At 44.7% G+C, this 13623-nt stretch overlaps 1 protein-coding gene across 6 annotated transcripts in view; it reads right to left on the bottom strand.

The window, feature by feature from the left end:
* FRMPD4 (FERM and PDZ domain containing 4) overlaps positions 1 to 13623 on the bottom strand; it is a 562898-nt gene that overhangs the window by 50945 nt on the left and 498330 nt on the right. For all 6 annotated transcript variants that reach the window (XM_068268359.1, XM_068268361.1, XM_068268360.1 and 3 more), the window contains 2 exons: positions 9609 to 9654; positions 5404 to 5508 (listed from right to left, as the gene is read on the bottom strand). In XM_068268359.1, coding sequence (XP_068124460.1) covers positions 5404 to 5508; positions 9609 to 9654 — 151 coding nt within the window. The remainder of the gene's footprint in view (positions 1 to 5403; positions 5509 to 9608; positions 9655 to 13623) is intronic.

The raw sequence follows: 13623 nt of genomic DNA, 5'->3' as shown, positions 1-13623 counted from the left end.
CTGCTGCCACTCTGCCACCAGCTATTACGTCAAACAATAGCTGCTCGCCTACTCCTCCATTCCTCCTCCTGCTGCTGCTGTCTGTCTGTGTTTCCCACTGCCAGGGTACACAGAATTACCTTCTTCTGCTGCCACTCTGCCACCAGCTATTACGTCAAACAATAGCTATATTGGTTGTAAAACCAAAAACCAAAAAACCATTAAAAAAAAAAAAAGGTTTAATTTTTCTGAGGTGCCCGGGTTGAAAACTGTGTTGTCCCAGTTGTGTATTGGACACAATGTGGGCTGCACGACTGCTGTCTGGGACCTCCTGTTGTGTTTATTTACAGCCCTGGTATCACCGCTAGGTACCAGGGCTATTATGTCACGCTGCCTACCTGCTGCCACACTCACACTGCTCCTCCACACCTCCTCCTGCTGCTGCTGCTGCTGTCTGTCTGTGTTTCCCACTGCCAGGGTACACAGATGATTTACCTTCTGCTGCCACTCTGCCACCAGCTATTACGTCAAACAATAGCTGCTCGCCTACTCCTCCATTCCTCCTCCTGCTGCTGCTGTCTGTCTGTGTTTCCCACTGCCAGGGTACACAGAATTACCTTCTTCTGCTGCCACTCTGCCACCAGCTATTACGTCAAACAATAGCTATATTGGTTGTAAAACCAAAAACCATTAAAAAAAAAAAAAGGTTTAATTTTTCTGAGGTGCCCGGGTTGAAAACTGTGTTGTCCCAGTTGTGTATTGGACACAATGTGGGCTGCACGACCGCTGTCTGGGACCTCCTGTTGTGTTTATTTACAGCCCTGGTATCACCGCTAGGTACCAGGGCTATTATGTCACGCTGCCTACCTGCTGCCACACTCACACTGCTCCTCCACACCTCCTCCTGCTGCTGCTGCTGCTGTCTGTCTGTGTTTCCCACTGCCAGGGTACACAGATGATTTACCTTCTGCTGCCACTCTGCCACCAGCTATTACGTCAAACAATAGCTGCTCGCCTACTCCTCCATTCCTCCTCCTGCTGCTGCTGTCTGTCTGTGTTTCCCACTGCCAGGGTACACAGCATTACCTTCTTCTGCTGCCACTCTGCCACCAGCTATTACGTCAAACAATAGCTATATTGGTTGTAAAACCAAAAACCAAAAAACCATTAAAAAAAAAAAAGGTTTAATTTTTCTGAGGTGCCCGGGTTGAAAACTGTGTTGTCCCAGTTGTGTATTGGACACAATGTGGGCTGCACGACCGCTGTCTGGGACCTCCTGTTGTGTTTATTTACAGCCCTGGTATCACCGCTAGGTACCAGGGCTATTATGTCACGGCGAGCTGCCTGCCTCATTGACTGCCTGCTGCCACACACTCATCCTCCTCCTCCTGCTGCTGAATTTACCTCCTGCTGTCTTTGTGTTTCCACTGCCAGGGAGCACATACAATGGCGCTTCCAACATGCGTGCGCCCACCAGCTATTTGTTACGCTCAAAAATAGCTGCATTTCTTTAAAAAAAATTGAAAAGAGAAATACGTGAAGATGATGAAGAAGAAGATGAAAAAGAAGAAGAAGATAAAGAAGAAGAAGATGAAGAAGATGAAGAAGAAGAAGATGAAGAAGAAGATGAAGAAGAAGATGAAAAAGAAGATGAAAAAGAAGAAGAAGATGAAGAAGATGAAGAAGAAGAAGATGAAGAAGAAGAAGATGAAGAAGAAGAAGATGAAGAAGATGAAGAAGAAGAAGATGAAGAAGAAGAAGATGAAGAAGAAGAAGAAGAAGATGAAGAAGATGAAGAAGAAGAAGATGAAGAAGATGAAGAAGAAGAAGATGAAGAAGAAGAAGATGAAGAAGAAGAAGAAGAAGAAGATGTAGAAGAAGAAGATGAAGAAGATGAAGATGAAGAAGAAGATGAAGATGAAGATGAAGAAGAAGATGAAGAAGATGAAGAAGAAGATGATGAAGAAGAAGAAGAAGAAGATGATGATGAAGAAGAAGAAGAAGAAGAAGAAGAAGAAGATATAGAAGAAGAAGATCTAGAAGAAGAAGAAAGATAAAGAAGAAGAAGAACAAGTATATACAGTAACACTACTGAACAAAATTTAGGACACAACTTCTCTTTCCACATTTTTTTTTAAAGGAACATCCCCACATAATCACTTGCTGTTGTTACTTGGAAAAAAAGATGTTTCTTGCATCATTCACCCTCAAAACAAGTGTTGGAAGCTATTTAAGGCCAATTCGAATAGTCAGCTCGAATAGTGAGCTCGAATACCGACTCGAATAGTGAGCTCGAAGTCCGAGGTCGAATCGAATAGTAAAAATTATTCGACTCGAATATTCGACTGACCTCGAATAATTTACTATTCGAATTCGACCAAACTCGAATTTTAAAAAGGGGTATTTGAGCATGATTCTTGAGATAAAACAAGAAATATGACTGGTTGGTATGGGCAGGGCCAGTTCTCTCATGAAGAAAGGTGAAACATTGGCATAAGGCGCAGGGATTTCAGGGGCAGCATGTTTGTACTGTGTGTACCTTCCTGAGGAGGAATGGAGTGGCTGAGGGTGAGCAGTTAGTTTCTCACAGACTCACAGCCAGCCAGTGTGCTATTGTATTTAGCTGCAGCATGTCATGTGAGAACATTAAATGAAGCAGAGTAAATTGTTGGGTGCTGCACTATCATTCCTAATCGGGGGGTGGGGGCGTATCCTCACAAGTATGCCTCAGGCAGCAACAAGTCTAGAACCGGCCCTGTGTATGGGCAACAAACACAAATGTTCCATGCATGGGACCTTGGCTGCAGATTGCCAGTTAAAGTGAACCTGAACTCTGAACTTCCTCTCTGCTCTAAAAGATAAGCAACAGCATAATGACCTTTAAAGAGAACCCGAGGCGGATTTATTAAATCTTAATAGGACACAGAGGCATGTTCTGTTCACAGTGAAATTCCTCTGTGTCCTTCTTCTGCTGCCGCCAGTCCCCCCGAGCTCTGCTGTCCCCCCAATAAATAGCGCCACAAAATATGCTGTTTGCGCAGTGTGAGACTGGGTCAGCATTATGTAAATGCTTTGTCTTACAGCATCAGGTGACAACGCCAGGAGAACTCCTATGGTATCAGCTACATAGCACTGGATAGCACAGAACTTCTATCTATTGGTTCATCAAACAGCTCTCCCGCGTACATCAAAAAAGGGCGTCGGGAAAAAAGGGCGCGTGGTGTAAACGATAAACAGTATTATCATTTATTGAAATATTGTGTAGAATTTCGTTTACAAATAGTGTTTTAAGAATTTATAAATCACTAAATAATGTGTATGAGATCGGCAATTCTTAAAACGTTAATCTTCCCTATTTGTAAACTGAAACTTATATTTACATTTGTTAAAAACCCTCCCTGTACCTATCCCTAACCCCTAGACCCCCTGTTGGTGCCTAAACCTAAGACCCCGCTGTTGGTGCCTAAACCTAAGACCCCCCTGTTGGTGCCTAAACCTAAGACCCCCCTGTTGGTGCCTAAACCTTAGACCCCCCTGTTGGTGCCTAAACCTAAGACCCCCCATGTTGGTGCCTAAACCTAAGACCCCCCAGTTGGTGCCTAAACCTAAGACCCCTCTGTTGGTGCCTAAACCTAAGACCCCCTATGGATAATAATGTTTTACAGACATTAATAAATAAAAAATGTAAAAAAAAAATGTAATTAATTTTTTTGGGTGGATAATAATGTTTTAGAAATGTTTTAGAAATAGTGATTTAGTATCTTTATAAACGTTATTCGTCACGGGCTCATTTTGTAAAGTTAAATCATCACAAACATAGTTATAAATCCTTAAAAATCTCCGGGCGCCGTTTGTTAAAAAGTTAATAATCTCCGGCGCCTTTTTTTCCCTGTTCGGCGCCCATTAAACGATATTTATAATGGGAGTGAATGGGGCGCCCTTTTTGTCCACTTGTCTCATGCGCCCAAATCTCCTGCTTCTGCTCTCCCTACCACTGACTCAAGGCAGACTGTAAAATGGCTGCCGGGATTGTTTTTAAATTGGGAAGGGGGGGGGGGGGTAACCATGCTTAATTGGCTGTACTGTACCATTTGACTTAAAGGATAACTGAGGTGACGTGATGTAAAAAAAATGTTGTACCTACTTTCCCCCTTACAGCTATCCTGACGCAGACTGTGTCCTATGTTTGCCCCCGAACGCCTCCTTTTTTTTCCTTATAAATTGGGCTGGACTAGGCCCTGACCACCCACTGGGTCAGGACCTTTGACCTGGATCCATTAATCCCCTGTAATCCTTGCGCATGCACAATTCCTCAGGTAATGCTGGGCACATGCGTTCTTTGAATACTCCACAGTCAAGTCAGCACCATCCGTGATAATAAAGCTCTTTATTGATTAAAAAGCAGCATGACAGTCATTATCATCAGCAACAGCAGCGCAGACCTTTCTCAAGATGCACAGATTAATGTCACCTTTAATCTGTGAGATTAATCTGTGCAGCTTGAGAAAGGTCTGTTGACCAAAACAGCGCTGCTGTCGCTGATGATGATGACTGTCATGCTGCTGTTTAATCAATAAAGAGCTTTACTATTACGGATGGTGCTGACTTGACTGTGGAGGAGTCGTTGGAGTGTCTGGAGTGCAGAGACACTGCAAGTCATAGCACATCACCTTTTCTCTCCTTGGGTGCTTGCTACACACTGATTTTCTGCGTTCTTTGAATACACATTATGCTGTGGCCCGCCTACTCAGTGGGTCCAGCTGCGTGTACAAGTAAGTGCGTCCAGACATGAACCAATGCCAGTGATGTCAACTCACGTGTCATGCTCAGGATACCATCAGGAGCGGCGACGCAGCATCCTGTGTATTCAAAGAGCACATCAGCGAAACAATGCATGCAGTTGATAACTGGATCCAGGTCAAAGGTTCCAAACCAGCAGGGGTTTAGGACCTTGTCCAGCCCCACTAACAGTCCTCGTCATAGGCTTTATCACCTCAACTGCTTGCGATTCCATTGAGAAGGTCTTTAAATTGATCTGCAACGCAGCATTTCTTCTCTGCTCTAAAAAATTATTTACAGCATAAGACCTACTACTAGAAAAAAAACAGCAGAACAGCATTCAAAAAGTTAAACACTGTTCTTTCGTCTTCAGTGGAAAGCTTATATGGGATGCCAAGGATGTAATTACTTTTGTATACATTTCCTTATCAGCCACAATTAGTTAACATTCTTAGTAGTACTCACTCATCTGTATGCTTATAAAAGGTGAAAAAGGGTGAAACGCTCACTAGATAAAAATAAAATAATACCACTACTAATTAAACAGTAGTAATAAATCATACTGTACGTACTGTTTGTAGTTACAGAATTTAACAAATTGTTAGCAAGTAGAAATATCTGAACATAGTATTTATGTGTACTTACCGAAACTTGTCCATTAATTATGACCTCCTCTGAAAATCGAACTTTCACTGGATTGGACTTCAACCTTGCTTTCTTGGCAGCACTAATAAATGCTGATTTGGGGGACTGAAGAAAAGAAAAGATCCAACATAAATTATTGATATCAAAAATTATAATGTATTGCATTATTAAAAACTAAAAATTAATATTTACTGGAATTGGGCTTAAAAAATAAATAAATAAATAAAAATCTACGGAAAAAAGGTAATGTTCTAAAAACACCATATCTTTCGAAATATAAGATGCTCCATGACTATAAGACACACCAAGGTTTAGAGGGTAAAAATGAGAGAAAAAAAATACTAAACCTGGTGTGTCTTGTGGACTTTATGGGTCTTATGGGCCTGTAGTACAGGGATGTCTTATGGACCTTCCTCTCCCTAGCCTGGGGCCCCATCATGAAAGGGTCATAAAATAAGTGTGGACATCATAATCTTCACACCCATAACAAGTGTAGCCACGAAAACACCTCATCTGAAGGATAGACCCCTTTATCAATGGGAATGAAGAAGTAGTTGGGGCCCAGAGCTGTCACAGGGACTGCTCTCCTGTAGTTAGGCCTTGGATTGTTTGCCCAGTGATTTTAGTCTTGTCCAGGCACAGGTTGCCATATTGTGTACAAGCCTGTCAATGCTATAACTAACGTGCGCAGCTCTGTGCTGTACAGTCCTTCTGAAAAAAAACAGTGACAGATCATTTGCTTGCAAAGTTCTGGTTCAGAATTTGTACAGTATTTTAGTCACATTTTCTGCTCATCACTTTAGGAGCTAGAAGGGCAGATAGCTGTCATTTATAGCTCAATAAAACTTATAAGCACCGGGTCTCCCCTGCCTTACAATCACTACACAAAGCTCCCATATTCTCTTTACTAATTATTTATGATGAGGGAATCACCTTCACTGCTGCATGCCTGCTGTGGCTTTTCCCCAGCCATTCCGGATCATTCATAAACAGCAGCATGGTTCATCAGCGTAAATAATAAATAAAGGGAGACCTGGTAGCAGGTAATGCCTGCAGGAAATTTGTATATTGTCCTTAACTGGTTCGTGTTCCAAGGTTTTTACCCCTTAAAGGGAACCAGTGATGAAAATAAACTAACGAGGTAAACAATTGGATCTGTCCTTCTACTCCTAAAATGACTCTTTTAGATATCTCAAGGTTTTATTTTATATATAAACATTTACAAAGCAGATTTAATGTTTCATAGTCTTTGGTCAATGGCCGTGTCTCAAGAGTCCCAGAGTAAAAATACGTGATCTATTGACTTTTTTATATTTTCCCCTCACAGCCTGCTTAGGAAAGTGTTTTTATAGCTGTAATTTGTTATCAGTGTGCCGACTGAGTCCTGACTGGAGAAAAACTGTCAGTTCCATAGCTAATTATAAACTCTTTCAGGCAGGGAAAAACGAAAAGGAGCACAACATAAGTGTCTGTGTGCTTGCCACTGTATATACACATGTCTACCATGTCACATGTCATCTCTGGTTCACTTTAAAGAGAACCAGAGAAGAAGCACCCTCCTGTATTTTACCATATATATCAATGGGAACATGACAGTAAACACCTTCTCTGCTCTCTGTTTCATTCTTCTCTGCTAAATCTGCCTGTTATCAGCTCTGATAAGAATCCCCGACTGAGCATTCAGTCTAGCTTTCACCGGAATGATTATAGCTGAGTCAGTCTTCTGTGATGTCTTTTCAAGCCCAAGCCTGCCCCCTTGTGGCTCTGCTTTGCTGCTTTGAGGATAAATAGCAGGAAATCAGAGCCACAAGGGGGCAGACTTTGGCTTGAAAAGACATCACAGAAGATTGACTCAGCTATAATCATTCCGGCAAAGCTAGACTGAATGCTCAGTCAGGGAATCTTATCAGGGATGATAACAGGCAGATTTAGTAGAGAAGAATGAAACAAAGAGCAGAGTAGGTGTTTACTGTCATGTTCCTATTGATATATATGGTAAAATACATGAGGGTGCTTCATCTCTGGTTCTCTTTAAAGGGAAGGTTCAGGGACTATCTGAAAAAAATAAAAATCCCCATCCACTTACCTGGGGCTTCCTCCAGCCCGTGGCAGGCAGGAGGTGCCCTCGGCGCCGCTCCGCAGGCTCCCGGTGGTCTCCGGTGGCGCGCCCGACCTGGCCAGGCCGGCGGCCAGGTCGGGCTCTTCTGCGCTCCAAGGCCCGGCACTTCTGCGTCCCACGCCGGCGCGCTGACGTCATCGGACGTCCTCCGGGCTGTACTGCGCAGGCGCAGAACTACTGCGCCTGCGCAGTACAGCCCGGAGGACGTCCGATGACGTCAGAGCGCCGGCGTGGGACGCAGAAGTGCCGGGCCTTGGAGCGCAGAAGAGCCCGACCTGGCCGCCGCCCTGGCCAGGTCGGGCGCGCCACCGGAGACCACCGGGAGCCTGCGGAGCGGCGCTGAGGGCACCTCCTGCCTGCCACGGGCTGGAGGAAGCCCCAGGTAAGTGGATGGGGATTTTTATTTTTTCAGATAGTCCCTGAACCTTCCCTTTAAGGTTCCTGACATTTTTGACACTTTAGCTGTGTTGTTTTGATACAGCTGTAACTTTTTAATTACTTATGTCATCTTAGTGATATATATCTTGTTTTTTCCAGTACAATTTACACTTTCTTTAGGTAATATTTTTTCCCAAATCTATTTTATTTTATAGTCATTTTATGGGGAAAAATTAGGCATAAATGCAGACAATACCCATTTTTTCATTTTTCACCCTTCCTAATTTTCACATGACACCATGTCCCACAATTACAGCGATACCCCATATGCCACATTTTACTTCTAGCTGAGCATGTGGCGGACCGTTATCCCCAGCCTTGGCGTCCGCGATGATCGAATGCGTTCGCTAGGGTGACAGTTCAGGGGCCATAGAGCTGTACAGATGCATCACTAGGCAATGGCAGATCAATACATCTGTAGAGCATCAGGGCCCGAATATTTCGCCCTAGCGATTGCATCCAATCACGCTACAGGTGGCAGTCATTAAAAGTTTAAAAACAGGTATAGGTTTTGCAGGGGTTAATAGGCTAGGCTGTGGTAAATGATTAAATGGGGATAGTAAACAAAAAGTTTATTTTATTGGGACCATGTCACTTTACATTTTTTTTTCAACTTTTACAACTTTTTGTTTCTTAACTTTATTGAATAATTGTTGCCATTAGCTAGCAACAATCATTCATAAGACTGTGTACGGTCACGTGAACACATGGGAGTGCACACGGGCACGCGCGGCAGCAGACAGCTGTTTTTAATGCAGGACGTAGATTCTACGTCCTGGAACATACAGCAGCACTAATTAGGACGTAGAATCAATGTCCTGGAACTACAAGAGGTTAAACTCTGGTGTTTGTAAATTAAAAAGTTTAGCTGGGCTTTAATCACACACAGACTTTACTTATCTGTTGCCTAAAACCATATTTTGGAGTCCTGTTTAGTGACATAGTGGCAGTGATCTCAGCAGTCAGCACACACATGCTAAGCTCTCTGCAGAAAAACATATATAATACAATGGGGCACAATGGGGCAGTGCCATAACTGTAAATCATGGGCACCCTGCAAAACTTTGAAGGGACCCCCCAATGTTCACACCCCTTCTTTCGCTAACCCCTTCTGACCCTCACAGCCTGTGGGCCCATCAAGAAGTGTGGACATCAGTATAGCCGCAAAAACACCTGATCTGAGGAAGTGAAGTAGTAATTAGGGCCCACTTACAGCTCTGGGCCCCTCTGCAATCGCAGGGGCTGCTCCCCTGTAGTCACACCCCTGCAATAAGGGGGAGGGGGTATCTTCCCACTGCCGAAAATAAAATAGTATTTAAAGAACCCAACTACAGCAGGGCATTAGGGATTTCTACACAAACATCAGACGATATTCCCAAATGATCATTGGGAGCATCATAGTAAATGTCTTCTGTACAGTCTGCTAGTTTTTTGGGTGCTGAGGAGTGCAAGCAGCTCGGCAATGCCCCATAACCTCTGATTATGTCATTTTTCATTGCATGCTTAGTTTATGCTGACTGGCTTGTTTTACATTTCAGAACAATTATGCATATGCGGCTATACTGATGTCCACACTTGTTGCTGGGCCCGCAGGACGTGAGTATCAGAAGGGGCCTTAAAAGCAATGACCGTTTGTGGCTGTACTTACTGGGTATGGCTGCACAACCGTGAGGAGAATGGATTCCTTGCAGCTTCTGTAGGAAAAAAAGGCATTCAAATTGTAAAATGCTCTACTGAACACAGACAATATTAAATGCAGAAAGTGACTCAGGCATGAGTGGGTGTTGGGTAATAATAAGGACATTGATGATGTATAGTTATTTATACATATGGACACAGTTATTTGGTAAGTAGTTGGAGAAAAGTTCCATTGCTAGCACTTCTACATTCTGCACATACAGTACAATTCTCATTGTCACAATTTGCTGCACAAATTTCTAAAACCAGTCATGTAGAGCAAATCTGAAGCGAAAATAAACTTATGATATAATTTATTGTATGTGTCATACAGCTAAGAAATAGAACATTAGTAGAAAAGAGTCTCATATTATTTTCCAGCACAGGAAGAGTTAAAAACAAACTTCAGTTTTTATCTATGCAAAAGAGCTTCTCTGAGCTCTTTCACCTACTGGGTCAAATACAGTACTGTTTTCTGGAGCACTAATACGTCAAAGAAGCAATGAGAGACCGCTTGACAGGGCCGGTTTAAGCAACAATGGGGCCCTAGGGCAAAATAAACCTGGGGGGGCCCTCCAACATATACCCCGGAACAAAAATCAGCATTAGGGTACCTTTTTTGCAGCTGGTATAGTCAGGGTGTGAAGTCCCAATCGGTCGGAGCTCCACATTCTGGCTATCCCAGCCTGCATGGGGGACAAGGGGTTAAAAAGTTTCAGGAGGGGGGACCCCACATAAGTTTAAAAAAAAAAATTCCCACACTCTAAACATAAAAAAAAAAAATGGGAAAATAGGAAAAAATGCCAGGGATCTTCATACAGCCATATTGCGGCTGTATAGCGATCCCTGGCCAAAGCGCTGCGGCTGCGTATAGACCCCCTGGAAACCCCGTCGGGAAATTTATTGCGCTTTCGTTTGATGCATGTAAAATTACACTACCGTTAGGTTTGCTACTAAAAGTGACATTTACCGCATTTAAAAGTATACTTTTTTCCTTCGAAACTTTAACATCGATTTTCTCAAAAACTATAAGGGCTTTTTGAAAAATTGTTTTTTCCTCTTATTCCTAATGATCTCCTTAACATATACTGCAAATTTAGGGTTTCTAGCATTTAAGGAAAATTTGCTATTAACCATTAAAGTTTTTAAATGTGTATTTTTTTTCCTTTGAAACTTTAAAATCAATTTTCTCAAAAACTATAAGGCCGATTTGAACATTTTTTTTCCTCTTGTAGCCACTGGGGGCCCCTACAAGCACTGGGGCCCTGGGGCAGCTGCCTCCTTTGCCTCTATGGTAGCGTCGGCCCTGCCGCTTGAGGGAAGGTTTTACTGCAGAAAAATTCAAAGGGTCATTATTTCCGCTTTGTTTTATAGTTTAAAAGACGAAATGTGCTTTTAAAACTGCAACTGTGACAGAATGATGCAATGTTATTAAAAAAAGCTATATAACTGAAAATAAAAACATGAGACTTTTCTATTCCTTATCCGTACTACACATCCAATGTATTATATCATACTTTTTTTCCGCTTCAGGCTTTAAGTAAACATATTGCTTTCATGGTATAAAATACAAGTGTGTAGGCAGAATCTTGTCCCTATTTGTGTTGGTCCCCATCAGTTTTTTCCTTTACCTTCCCAAGCAGTTTATCATCATTCCCCTCATCACCACCCCACACATTTCTCATAAACTGAAACAAACAAAAATGCTGTACAACCATATTGTGTTTCTTTGTTAAGCAGATAAACAAACATAGACAAGCACTTCAAGCACTCCAGATGGAAACAGCAGTCCCTGTCTCTAATCATCATTAATAAGAGCACAGGTATTTGGCACATGAAATTGCAATAGCACGTTTAAGCCATGGGGGGCACTTACAAGCATCTTGTGTATTACCCGTGGTCTTACCATTAGCATCCTTAGTAACAAGACATGCATTCCAGATGATAAGCATGTCAGGAAATAGCAGTGCTGCCAGATCACTCCTAGAATGGATGTCAGCCCTGCCACAGCCAGCTTCAGAATCCAAATGAACACTACAAATATTGCTAATTCCGGTACATGCTTATGAATCGGACATCTACATACCGATTAGGTACTAAGAGTCATTCAAACAAACCCTTTTAGCAGGCACTTTTTGGTTGACTCTGGTACCAGATCTGTCTTTTTTGAAAAGCATTCTCCGTAATTAGAAATAGTTGAAGTTTTTATTTTAGCAAACAAGGAATGTAAAAGCAGACTTATCAGCACAGTACTGTAGTACTTATGCATATTACACAACCAGGTCCATCATATTACTCCCCAACACCATCTTTGTATCCTAGAGCTGTACTGAGGGCTCATCGTGGCTTGGATGAGTCAAGAAAAATCTAACAGTCTCTGCATAATGTAATTCTTTACATTCTCAGGACAGTAGTGAATGATCAAAAACTGTTGTAATTCACAATTATTTTTCTTTGATTAACATAGACCTAAACAGCCTTCATTCCATGAACAGTTGTTTGCTCAGGTATTATTGCCTGTTGTAATAATGTTGTTTATGACTAACTTAAACTGCTATTCGCTGCAAAGGAGTCTACACAGATGTGTTACGTGGAACTTATGCCTGTGAACTCCGATACAATCTGACAATTCCAACCTTTTTGGTTGTTGCCTACGTTTGCTCTCTTCCGCTATGAGCTACTCCAGTAACCTGAGAGCTGGGCGAAGCTAGGGCGAGAAGGGGCGTGACCGGGTGGGCTCTGAGCTGGACTGTCCAGAGACAATAGGGTCGCCAGGTGTGAAGTAAAGGTGGAGTGTCCTGGCCTGAGGCCAGGACACTATAAGACCAGGGGGCTGGCCATTCAGCCTCCCTTCTTGGATCGTGTGGATACAGCAAACTTCGCTGGAGCTCAGGCTGGGGTAAGTGGAGTTTCTTTTCTTACTAGGCCTTAGCCAGAAGTCCCTCCCCAGCATCGCCCAGCATCAGGCCCACTCTACAGCAGTCTTTTCCCCGGTGGTTAGCTGCAGCCCCTGTAAGCCCCATCCATCCAGCAGACTCATCCCGGCTGCCCCTACCCGGCCAAACCTCATCACATCCCGGTGGCCCAGCTCACCCAGCGCTGAGTAGCAGCTGCAGGCAACCAATTCCCTACCTCTCCTTACGTCTCTCCCCAAGGCGATTCTGGGCACACCAGGCTCCCTTCCCCCCCCCCCCCCCAACCCGCTGGTGCCATCCATCCATCCCACACAGCACAGCAGCCCCCTCGCAGCACTCCAGGGCCTAGTCAGCACCCTCCAAGTGCCCCAGGTGGCCGCTGGCTAGCATCCCACCCATCTCACCCCCACAAGCCTTCCCACCCCAGCCCACACTCCTCAATCCCGAGCAGCTGCAGGGGCGAACAGCCATGGATGCCCCCATGCAGGAGCTCTGGGACCGGGTGCGGGCATTGCCCGGGGAGCAGGGGATGCTGTGGCTTCAGGCCCAGCTAACTAACCTGGCGGGGGCCCCGCAGCCCGGGGGCACGAGGAGAAGAAGGCCTCCGGTCCGCTTCAGCCCCGCAGGCTCACCAGCCAGGAGTAGGAGGCGGGGGGAGGAAGGTCCCATCTCTGCAGAGGTCGGCGCGGGGGGCGGCGGGGCACGGTCCCAAGCTGCAAGCCGGCAGGGGAGACCAGCGGCGGCGGTTAGTGGGGGGAGGGGGGAAGCAGGTCCCATCGCGGCGGAGGCCAGCGCGGGGAACACTGGGGCCCAGGAAGCGGCGGCGGTTTGCGGGGAGCGCAGTGGGCAGGCGGAGGGGGACTGGAGTCCGGAGAATCACGCGCCCGGACGGCAGCAGGCAGCAGGCCCACGCCCTCTCCCTCGAGGCCCAACCCAAAATGGCCGCCATCAGGAGCCCCCGCAAGATGGCCGCAGCCCGGGACTCCACAAAGATGGCCGCCGTCCTGGCTCCCGGAGCCCACAGCAAAATGGCCGCCGCCGGGACAATGCGGGCAGGAGCCCCTGCCAGCA

This window comes from Hyperolius riggenbachi, chromosome 2 (genome assembly GCF_040937935.1).
Source record: "Hyperolius riggenbachi isolate aHypRig1 chromosome 2, aHypRig1.pri, whole genome shotgun sequence".
NCBI classification, from domain to species: Eukaryota; Metazoa; Chordata; class Amphibia; order Anura; family Hyperoliidae; genus Hyperolius; species Hyperolius riggenbachi.
The sequence above is the reverse complement of the archived record's forward strand: the minus strand, read 5'-3'. Positions and strand labels throughout refer to the sequence as shown.